This window comes from Scyliorhinus canicula, chromosome 6, assembly GCF_902713615.1.
Source record: "Scyliorhinus canicula chromosome 6, sScyCan1.1, whole genome shotgun sequence".
Taxonomy (NCBI): domain Eukaryota; kingdom Metazoa; phylum Chordata; class Chondrichthyes; order Carcharhiniformes; family Scyliorhinidae; genus Scyliorhinus; species Scyliorhinus canicula.
The window spans coordinates 23,305,380-23,317,508 of NC_052151.1; the positions used below are offsets into that span (position 1 = coordinate 23,305,380).

Below are 12,129 nucleotides of genomic sequence, written 5' to 3' on the forward strand. Positions count from 1 at the left end.
CTGTACAGCGTCAGGCTGGTGTGGAGTTTGAGAACTCCCTCGTTTCTAAGCATTAATTATTTAAAAGATTATGAAATGAAATGAAAAAATGAAATGAAAATCGCTTATTGTCACAGGTAGGCTTCAATGAAGTTACTGTGAAAAGCCCCTAGTCGCCACATTCTGCCGCCTGTTCAGGGAGGCTGGTACAGGAATTGATCCCCGCGCTGCTGGCCTGCCACATCCCCATCCTATCCCCATAACCCAGTAACCCCACCCAACACTAAACACAATTTTGGGCTAAGGGCAATTTAGCATGGCCAATCCACCTAACCTGCACATCTTTGGACTGTGGGAGGAAACCGGAGCATCCGGAGGAAATCCCCACAGACACGGGGAGAACGTGCAGACTCCGCACAGACAGTGACCCAAGCCGGGAATCGAACCTGGGACCCTGGAGCTGTGAAGCAATTGTGCTACCCACTATGCTACCGTGCTGCCCAATCGAACTGACTGTCTTACTAGGCCATTTCAGAGATAAATATAGTAAAGAAATCAGTTTGCATTGAACTTAACAATCAACTTTAGGAAGAGATTGTCTAAATGACACATAGTTCTGTTTGTTTGCTTTTTAAAATAAATTTAGAGTACCTAATTATTCTTTTTTTTTAAGGGGCAGTTTAGCATGACCAATCCACCTAACCTGCACATCTTTGGCCTAACCTGCACATCTTTGGCCAAACCTGCACATCTTTGACCTAACCTGCACATCTTTGGACACACAGTTCTGTTAACAAATTGCCAACAACTATTCACAGTTCACAGGCCAACTAGAAATGTTTTGACTGCCATTCCAAGAATTCACAGTTTTTATTTTTAGGTTTTTCTTTTTGAACCTTGCAGGATGATACTGCTGTGGGCAATAAAGATTTTTAAATTCAATGCACATTTCCCCACTGTGAACAGCTGTATCTGGCAGCTTGCCTGGTTCAGTGTGGGATAGGGACAGATCTGTGAGGAGGTTGAGCGGACAATCTATCTTTAACGCGGTGGTGTGGGAGTGCTGCACAGCCGATGGTAAAAGGCCCCAAGGCTCTAATTTGACAAGACTGGAGGAACTGGACTAAAATCCATCTCCCGCCCCAAAAGGCGAGATGGTGACATCGTGGTAATGTCACAGGACCAGTCATCCAGACGCCCAGGCTAATATCCTGGGAGCAGGGGTTCAAATCCCACCAGTATCCTATTTATCGTATGTTTCTCGAATATGGAACGATCTGCCTGGACTACGCAAAACAATACTTTTCACTGTACCTCGGTACACGTGAAATCAATCTAAAGGAGCTGGTGGAATTCCAAGTTCAATTAATAAAAGAAAAATCTGCAATTGAAAGCTCGTCATCCCTAATTTTAGAAATTTAGAGTACCCAATTATTTTTTTTCCCCAATTGAGAGGCAATTTAGCGTTGCCAATCCACGTAGACTGTGGGGGCGAGACACAAGCAGACACAGGGAGAAAGTGCAAACTCCACACGGACAGTGACCCGGGGCCGGGGCTGAACCAGGTCCTCCACGTGGCGAGGCAGCAGTGCTAACCACTGCGCCACCCTGCTGCCCAGGAATCTACTGTTGATTGTGGCAGAAACCCTTCAGGTTCGCTAATGTCCCTTTGGGGCAGGAAATCTCCCGTTCTTACCTGGTCTAGGCCTGCACATGACTCCAGACCCACAGCAATTAGCCCTCTGAAATGGCCTAGTAAGACAGTCCGTTCGATTACAGTTACACCACAAATGTTGGCATTATCAGCGATGCCCAAAGCCCATTAAAGCCTAAATTAAATGGAAACGCTAAAACAGATCGAGTCGCCTTGCTGTGCATAAACTAGCTGCCACATTTGGCTGTCCGCCAAACTTAACTCGAGGTCAGTGAAGTGCGCTGCGACGTCCGAGGGATGCTAATGCGACATTCCTTTTAAAACTGCTGAAGGAATCACCAAGCTGGTCAGTATGCGCAGTGACATCAGCAGGCCCCACAGTCTTCCTGACTCTGCAGCCCTCCTCCAGTGTTGCACTGGAGCAGGTCGGACTGGAGTCTACTATCCTCCACTCATAGGGTCACCCCTGAGGCCTGGTCACCCGAGCTGAATGCAAACTAAATGTTGCACGGGGGAGGTTAAACTTGGCAGATCTCTGTCACTCGGGGCCGCAGTTTGCAGAATTACCTTAGCCGTGTCGGAGGCTCCTGTAGACAGTCTCTCCAAGTCAGGCCATCTTTGCTTAATGGTGCCCAACATCTCCTGGTAGCTCACCAGCTTCTTAAAATTCCACTTGTTACCTAGCGGAGTGTCAAAAAGAATATATGAAGGCGAGGTGGTGTCAGGTTTGATCGAAGGCACTTTATTTCTTGGATTAGCGAGACTCCCAGGAATCCACAATGCTCAAACCAAACAATTGTGGAGCCCGGGTCACACTGGGTCAGTTTGCATGTCCACCTTGTCCTGGCCTCCTGGGGAAATGTTTCCCTCAGACACTGAAGCAGTCCATGCTCATATGCAGCACGATCTGGACACTATCCAGGCTCAGGCTGATAGGTGGCAGGTAACATCATCATTACCAACAAGAGAGAATCTAACCATTTCCCCCTGACATTCAATGACATGACCATCAGCTCCAACAACAATCAAGCAGCTCGACACCATCCAGGACAAAGCAGCCTGCTTGATTTGACCACCCATCCATCATCTGGAACATACACTCCCTCCACCACCGACACAGTGGCAGCCATGTGTACCATCTCCAAGATGCACTGTAGGAGCTCACCGAGGTTCCTTCGGCAACACCTTCCAAACCTCTGATCTCTACCATCTAGAAGGACAAGGGCAGCAGATACCTGGGAACCCCACGCACCATCCTGACTTGGAAAAATATCTCCGTTCCTTCACTGTCGCTGGGTCAAAATCCTGGAACTGCCTTCCTAACAGCACAGTGGGTGTACCTACCCCACAGGGATGGCAGCGGTTCAAGAAAGCGACTCACTGCCAGTTTCTCAAGGGCAATTAGGAATGGGCATCAAACGCTAGTTTGGCGAACAACCCCCACATCCCGTGAAAGAATAAATAAGCAGAAAAACGGTCTCCAATTATGTCATGTTCATGTGTTGGAATTGAATTTGCCTTGCAGTGTGGTGCAGTGAAGTCCAGATCACAGCTCGCTATGGAGAAAACAAATTCTCCTCACCTCACCTCTGATGCTTTTGCCATTTCTCTTTGGTCCCCCTTGGTCACCCACCCTCCTGCTGCAGTCTCTCCTCATTTATTCTATTAAAACCCTTCATTCATTTTGAACACTCCTTTCAAAGTCCCTTTCGCTTTCTATGCTCCAAGATGAACGATCATAGTTTTACCGGACCCACCAGCCAGCTGAATTCTCTCTACGCTGGTAAATGCTCTGGTAAATCATCTCTGCATCCCCTCAAACACCTCAACGTCTTTCCTGTGTGGTGATGCTCAGAACTGGACACAACCCCAACTCACAGGATGGAGGATGGGATGTAACATGCGTGAGCGTCCGGGGATATATTTCGGTCAGAGGGTGGAGGCCAATGCATGACTTAATGGTTTAGTGTAACTCCCTTGATCGTTAATTCGAGGCAGCTAGTTTACAAATCAAACATCCCCTCGGCCTTGCATTTGCCTAAAATCAAAACAACCTCGTCAAATTGTCGTGCCTTCTTCAAAGGCGTTCTTGTCTTCAGCTTGCCGAGGCCCCCAAACCATGGGATTCCCTCCCTGAACCTTTCTCCTAACCATAGGCTCGAGCCGGCCCTGAATAATACCAGCTTCTCCTCGCACACCCACCTCACCTCCCCAACATCCGACAGCAATGGCGCACTTTACTGCTGACCACCCTCTGGGAGGCTTCCTTGGGAAAGGAGGGAGTTGGGGGGGTGGCTATAGTCTTTCCACCTGGTTTAATTTACGTATGATTAATAAAGGTTAATAAAGCGCAAGTGGCGCGTGCAAGATCAGTCATGATCCCACTGAATGGCAGAGCAGACTCGCTAGGCCGAACGGCCTACTTCTGCTCCTACGTTTTATGTTCTGTCCCTTGCAGTGGGCTCGTGGCCCAGGCACTCCCCAGACCCACAGGTCTTAAGAGGTTCCCCGAAAGAGGTTCCCCGAAATGTGCGGGGCTGTCCCGTCTCTGCCAGAGTGTCACCTTGAGGTGATTAATAAGCCTCAACGCTACGGAGCGAAACGCATTCCTTGGCTCCCACTTGCTTCACAATTATTCTCGCTGTTTAGCCCACCAAGCTCAAGGAATGGGGGCTTGGGGTACGAGTTGGAGAAGGGGAAGGGGAGGCAGAGATGGATCTGTTGAACAATCAAAGAACTGCGACAATGGAGGAACAAAAACAGTTCGAACCACACTGGCAAGAATTTTCATGTCGCAATGGGATAACAAACTGTTCCTGGACTCTGGGAATAATTAAGATTCATTAATTCATGGCAGAGGGAGTCATTTCCCATCATAAACCTCAGCTGGCAGCCTGGTGGCACTTAGCAAGAAATGCTGCATCAGCTCCAGCAACGGAGGTCAATCAGGGTTCAGGGCCCGGAACCCCCTCTTGAATAGTATTTAAGCTGATGCATACGTACCGTCGAATGGCATGTACTCAATAAACCGCACGTCCAAAGGCTTCTCCTCGGTCAGCTTCACAAAGTCCAATAGCTCATTCTCGTTAAGACCCCTCATTACTACACAGTTCACCTGAGAAAAAGGTCAAAGAGCAGGTCAATCATCCTTTGCTGGGCGAGCGGAGGTGTCAGTTAGAATAGAATCATAGAATATCTACAGTGTAGGAGACCATTCGGCCCATCAAGTCTGCACCGACCCTCCGAAAGAGCATTCTACCTGGGCCCAATCCTTGCCCCTTAACCCTGCAACCCAATTAACCTTTGGGGACTAAGGGGCAATTTAGCATGGCCAATCCACCTAACCTGCACATCTTTGGACTGTGGGAGGAAACCGGAGCACCCGGAGAAAACCCACGCACACACGGGAAGAAAGTGGAAACTTCACACAGGCAGTCACTTGAGGTCGGAATCGAACCCTGGTCCCCGGCGCTGTGAGGCAGCAGTGCTAACCACTGTGCCACCTTGCCGCCATTGTTTTTAACACCATTTCTGAGATGTAACAATAACTCTCATGTGGTAAAAGATCCCGGGGCAGCATTCTAAAAAGAGCGAGGGCATTCCCACCAGAGTCTAGACCAATCTTTAACCCTCAGGTGGTCCCCACCTTATTTCAGTTACTGGGAGCTTGCTGTGTACAGTTTGTTGCATTGCTTCCAACAATTTCACACTGACTACACTTCAAAAACATTCATTGGCTGCGAAGGTGTTTTGGGACACACAGGGATCACGTAAGCAAGTCTATCTAGTTAATGCCATGACAAGAGGACACCTTGAGATTGGTGTTTTAACTGGTAGATAACCTGATTCTCTCAGTTTGGAGATCAGGTAAGAGCTGATCGCTCTCCATCAGCTAAAATAATCTCGAGTCCCAATCATCGGGAGCTATTGTCCACGAGGCTACAAAAAGATACAAATAGATTGGAAGAGTAAAACCCTATGACCTTCCTTCCATCATAAGGTCAGAAGAGCAGATGATTGAGGATGACTGCACAATGTTCAGCGACTCCTCACATAATGAAGCAGTCCATGTCCAAATGCAGCGTGACCTGGACAATATCCAGGCTTGGTCTGACAAGCAGCAAGATCAGGGATAGTCAGCTTTGGCAGAGGGAGGACATGCCGAACAGATTTGATTGAATTTTTTGCACGTGACCAGGTGCGTTGATGAAATGAGTGAAAAAATGAAATGAAAATGAATGAAAACCGCTTATTGTCACGAGTAGGCTTCAATGAAGTTACTGTGAAAAGCCCCTAGTCGCCACATTCCGGCACCTGTTCGGGGAGGCTGGTACGGGAATTGAACCGTGCTGCTGGCCTACCTTGGTCTGCTTTAAAAGCCAGCGATTTAGCCCAGTGTGCTAAACCAGTCCCAGTGGGTGGTGAAGCCTTTGACAAGGTCCCACATGGGAAACCTCTAAAGAAGGGAAATGCACATGGGATATAGGGTGATTTGATAAGGTGGATTCATAATTGGCTCAGCGGTAAGAGACAAAGGGTGATGACAGACGGCTGCTTTCGTGACAGGAAGCCAGTGACGAGTACCACAGGGATCCGTGCTGGGCCCCTACTGTTTGTCATTTATATAAACAACATACATAACTATGGGGGGGGGGGGGGGGGGGGGGGGGGTAGGATCAGCAAGTTTGTGGATGACACAAAGATTGGCTGGGTGGTTAACAGTGAGGCTGATTGACATGGGTTACAGGTAGACATAGACGGGATGGTCAAAAGGGCAGATAAGTGGCAGATGGAACCTAACCCTGAAAAACGTACGGTGATACACTTTGGAAGGAGTAATTTAACAAGGAAGTATACTGGGAAAGGTCTGACACTGGGAAGTTCCAAAGAACATGGGGACCTTGGCATGATTGTCCATAGATCTCTGAAGGCAGAAGTGGAGGTTAATAGGGTGGTGAAAAAGGCATATGGGACACTCGCTTTTATCAATCAACGCATAGATTACGAAAGCAGGGAGGTCATGATGGAGCTGTATCGAACTTTGGTGACATCACAGCTGGAGTACTGTGTGCAATTCTGGTCGCCATATTATAGGAAGGATGTGATTGCACTGGAGGCGATTCACCAGAATGTTGTCTGGGTTGGAATATTTAAGTTATGAAGAGGTTGGGTAGGCTTGGGTTGTCTTTTCTGGAGCAGAGCAGGCTGAGGGGTGACCTGATCGATGTGTACAAGATTATGAGGGACAGGGTGGATAGGGAACAGCTGTTCCCCTTAGTCGAAGGATCAGTTACGAGGGGGCACAAGTTCGGGTGGGAGGTTTAGGGGGGATTTGAGGAAAAACCTTTTTACCCAGAGGGTGGTAATGGTCTGGAACACACTGCCTGGGAGGGTGATAGAGGCAGGTTGCCTCACATCTTTTAAAACGTACCTGGATGAGCACTTGGCAAACCATAACATTCAAGGTTGTGGGTGAAGCGCTGGCAAGTGGGATGAGTTGGGCAGCCTTTCATGCGTTGGTGCAGACTCGATGGGCCAAAGGGCCTCGTCTGCACTGTAGTATTCTGTGAAGTTACATTCGCCCCACATAAGTGCCAGGCAATGACCATCTCGAACAGGAGAGAATCTAACCATCGTCCCTTGTCATTTAATGGCATCACCATTGATGAATGCCCCACTGTCAACATCCTGGGGGTTACCATTGATCAGAAACTGAACTGGACTAGCCACATTAATACTGTGGCTATCAGAGCAAGTCAAAGGCTAGGAATCCTGTGGTGACTAACTCACCCTCTGACTCCCCAAATCTAGTCCACCATCTACAAGGCACAAGTCGGGAGTGTAATGGAATATTCTCCCTTTGCCTGGACGAGTGCAGCTCCAACAACACTCAAGAAGCTCGACACCATCCAGGTCAAAGTAGCCCTTCCACAAACATTAAAACACCGGCGAACAGTGGAAGCCGTGTGTATCATAGGATGCACTGCACTAACTTGCCAAGATTCTTTAGGTAGCACCTTCCAAACCCATGACCACTACCATCTAGAAGGACAAGAACAGCAGATACCTGGGAACCCCACCACCTGGAGGTTCCCCTCCAAGTCACTCACCATCCTGACTTGGAAATATATCGTTCCTTCACTGTCACTGGGTCAAAATGCTGGAACTCCCATCTCACATATGAATTTAAAAAAAGATTGTTAGCAGGGTTTGGCTTTGGCAGAACAGAAACGCCTATAGAGAGCATCCTATCGGGCTGCATCACAGCCTGGTATGGCAACTGCTCGGCCCAGGACCGCAAGGAACTTCAGAGAGTCGTGAATACCGCCCAGTCCATCACACAAACCTGCCTCCCATCCATTGACTCCATCTACACCATCCGCTGCCTGGGGAAAGCGGGCAGCATAATCAAGGATCCCTCCCACCCGGCTTACTCTCTTTTCCAACTTCTTCCATCGGGCAGGAGATTCAGAAGTCTGAGAACACGCACGAACAGAGTCAAAAACAGCTTCTTCCCCACTGTCACCACACTCCTAAATGACCCTCTTATTGACTGACCTCATTAACACTACACCCTGTATACTTCATCCGATGCCAATGCTTATGTAGTTACATTGTATATCTTGTGTTGCCCTATTGTGTATTCTCATGTATTTTCTTGAATTTTGTTTAATTCCCTTTTCTTCCATGTACTGAATGATCTGTTGAGCTGCTCGCAGAAAAATACTTTTCACTGTACCTCGGTACACGTGACAATAAACAAATCCAATCCAATCCAATCCAAACTGGACTGATCCAATCAGCAGCCTGAATACCCAGGCCAGATTTTGGCGAAGGAATCTAACTGGGCCCCACTACTGTGACCATCCCCTTCGAGCAATCCCCATATCAGACAGGGATTGGGAGAAATGCCCTTCCCCTAATAATATAATAATAATCTTTATTGTCACAAGTAGGCTTACATTAACACTGCAATGAAGTTACTGTGAAAATCCCCGAGTTGCCACATTCCGGCGCCTGTTCGGGTACACAGAGGGAGAATTCAGAATGTCCAAATGACCTAACAGCACGTCTTTCGGGACTTGTGGAAGGAAACCGGAGCACCCGGAGGGATCACACACAGACACGGGGAGAATGTGCAGACTCCGCACAGACAGTGACCCAACCCGGGAATCGAACCTGGGACCCTGGCGCTGTGAAGCCGCACTGCTAACCGCTGTGCTACCGTACTACCCTTTTTCAGGTACCCTAGTGCCCCCTCCCTGCTCACCATCCATGGTCACATCGGGTGCACGGGGCGTGGTGGAGAGAGCGAGGGAGGGGGGTCCTAGATGATTGCACGTTACGCTTAGGAAACAAAAGCAGAATACCGCGGAGCAGAGGGTCTGAATGGAAAGCGGCAATCGTCGGGAAATGGTCAGCTGGTCAAGCAGCAGCTGCAGAGGGAGAACCAAAGCTATTATTCCGGGTCAATGACCTTTCGTCATCATTTACAATTGGGAGTTATTCGTTGGGGAGGAGGAAGAATCCGGGTAAAATGGGAGAGGGGCCATCACAACCGGGTCCTTTGAGAAATGAAGGCTGAGACAGAGAAGGTTAAATGAAGGTTACGAGAGACAGAAGGTTAAATGAAGGTTAAGAGAGAGAACTCCAAAGCACCATTAAACCAAACAACATCTGGTGTAACCTTTACCATGATATCATTGCTTCTGTTACAATAAACCGTCTGTTGCCTTGTCTGGGATTGATTATAGTAAAGTTAGCATAAATTGTAAACATTGTATATATGGTATAAAATTCCAATTCATAAACCATCCATTTATAAAAAGCCACATGATGAGCAGTGGCTGATTTGGCCTGACCCTGGGAAAGCAAAGACAATCATTACCAGCTCAATGATGCATTCAATTAAATTAGTGCCAAGTGAAAGGGTAAAGTTCATAGTGCACATCCCCAACAAGACTGGTAAGAGTTCAAGAGCCTTGCCTTAACTGGATTATAGCCCAGGTCGATAGCTTTGTTAATACCCTCCATCACCTTGTGAAAACCTGAGTTTAAAAAAGAGAGAGATAATACGTTAGGTAATAGAACCAGCAAGAACAATATACATCTCCATAGGACTGTAAACAGCAAAACACATGCCAGGGTACAATGTGCCTGGGTGGGACGTCATGGGGCACAGGAGGCTTCTCGAGAGGTTTGATCCGAGTGTTGGGCTTCGAGGTATGGAGTATGGGGCACAGTGACTCTGCCACTGGACTGGAGGCCTTGACTGATGACTTAACGACACGAGTTCAAATACCACCGAGGAGGAATTCAAATAAGCGTTCATTAAATAAATGTAGTATGAGTGACCATCAAGCCATTGGATTGTCAGAAAGCAAAAAGCACCTCCTTACCTGGTCTGACAAAACATCGGACTCCAGACCCACAAGTGAGCAAGTGACTCAGATGTATCGGCCACCACTACCTCAAGGGGCAATTAGAGGTGGGCAACAAATACATTCTGGGCAGCGATGCCCGCATCCCATAAATTAATTAAGTGTTTTTTGTTTAAAAGGGGAATAACGGGGCATTAACAGTGAAAGTCGCCCTCTGAGCAATATCGCAGAGGTATAGGACATAGCTTTCAGGGATGCTGGTGATGATAGGGTAGTGGTGCGGGGGAGAACGGGCAGGGCCGCTCTTACTGACAGCTTTGCCAGATGTCTTTTTAATGGAAGTCGCCAGAGTCTCCGAGGGCCAGAGGCTGCTCTCCAGAGCTGACTGGTGGCGACTTCACCCGAGGGTCACCACACCTCGGGCGAGGGGCAGCTTTAAGAACATGGATAACCTTAGCTGGTTCGGGAATTGAACCCGCACCGTGGGCGTCGTTCCACATCAACAATCCAGCCATCCAAGCTAAACTGACCCATCGTTCCGTACCTCGCCAAACACAAGAGGTACGGGACGATGGAAGGCCCAATCTGGCTCTGCCGGGTGACTGGGGCTGGCTGGAGGACGGGGCAACTGTTCAAGTGAGAGCTGGGAGGACTCTCCTGCTCCACTCCCAAACTCCTGTGCAACATCACATCGGAAATAAGGCACCCCTTTGACATTGCAGCACTCCCTCAGCCCTAGATTCTATCCTCATTTCGATGCAGTGGGATTTGAACCAGCGACCTGCTGAGTCGAGGCTCTGTGTGTTTCCCTACTGTCATAGAACATACAGTGCAGAAGGAGGCCATTCGGCCCATCGAGTCTGCACCGGCTCTTGGAAAGAGCACCCTACCCAAGCCCACACCTCCACCCTATCCCCATAACCCAGTAACCCCACCCAACACTAGGGGCAATTCTGGACATGAAGGGCAATTTAGCATGCCCAATCCACCTAACCTGCACATCTTTGGACTGTGGGAGGAAACCGGAGCACCCGGAGGAAACCCACGCACACACGGGGAGAACGTGCAGACTCCGCAAAGACAGTGATCCAAGCCGGGAATCGAACCTGGGACCCTGGAGCTGTGAAGCAATTGTGATAACCACTATGCTACCGTGCTGCCCTGTCGAATGGGAGAGGTAGATATTGGAGAGAAGAAACAGGCCGTGGTTTAGAAGCTGGTACAAGACGCAGACTGTACTCAGACACTCATTGTTGGGCTTACAGCACCATCGTGTGGCAGCTGTTTGTAACTTCAGCACAACGACTGGGAAAATTGAAATTTTCTTTCAGAGGCCAAATCAAGACTGTAGAGCAAGGATGGCATAAATCGAGTTTAACCGTCAAAATGAATAATAATTAACCATTTACGAACACAAGGCTAGTTTAGCAATTGAATAATGGGATCTTGGGAAGCTGGAATCTAATCGAGGGAGTGAGCAATGCTGGAGAACCAATGTGCCATCGTGAATAGTCAAGAGCCACTAAAGGGTGGGACTGCTACCACACCAGTGAACAGCGCAGCGCCGACAAACACGCGGCCGAGGGACTGGAGAATCCAGCCCGGGGTGAAGTGCTTTCGCTTTCCATCCAGTCATTATGCTGAGTGAATCCTGGAGAGAGTCAGAGGCAAGTGGAGCAAGACTCGCTGAAGGAAACAACTTCACTCCTTTTTAAACTTTGCGGGAACTTTGGGCCTGGCCTCTCTGGTTTAGACTTGATTTGACACGGGAGGTGGTTTTGCTTTGTCAATAACTTGACGTCTGAGGGCTGGTATTTAATAACGGAAGGACCTCTGATTGTGTGGGGCTTTTCGAGATCTCGGGAGGTCCCGGAGCACTCTACAGCCAAGGAAGTGACTTCCGAACTTTATTCACAAATTGCACCCAGTGATGAGGAATCCATCAAATGGTTTGTTTAATTGAGGGGTAAACATTGGCCAGCATGTCAGGGAATACGTTCCTCTCTTACAAATAGTGCCACCGGATTCTTTTACATGCTCCTGTGAGGGCAGACGAGGCCACGATTCAGGCTCTCACCCGAAAGACGGTACCTTCGACAGTGCGTCGCTCACTCA

General features: G+C 48.6%; 1 protein-coding gene across 3 annotated transcripts in view; it reads right to left on the bottom strand.

Moving 5' to 3' along the window:
* The window catches only part of mocs1 (molybdenum cofactor synthesis 1), a 40,261-nt gene that overhangs the window by 14,076 nt on the left and 14,056 nt on the right, over window positions 1-12,129 (bottom strand). For all 3 annotated transcript variants that reach the window (XM_038799050.1, XM_038799049.1, XM_038799051.1), the window contains exons 4-6: window positions 9,620-9,681; window positions 4,637-4,748; window positions 2,201-2,313 (exon numbers count right to left, since the gene is read on the bottom strand). In XM_038799050.1, coding sequence (XP_038654978.1) covers window positions 2,201-2,313; window positions 4,637-4,748; window positions 9,620-9,681 — 287 coding nt within the window. The remainder of the gene's footprint in view (window positions 1-2,200; window positions 2,314-4,636; window positions 4,749-9,619; window positions 9,682-12,129) is intronic.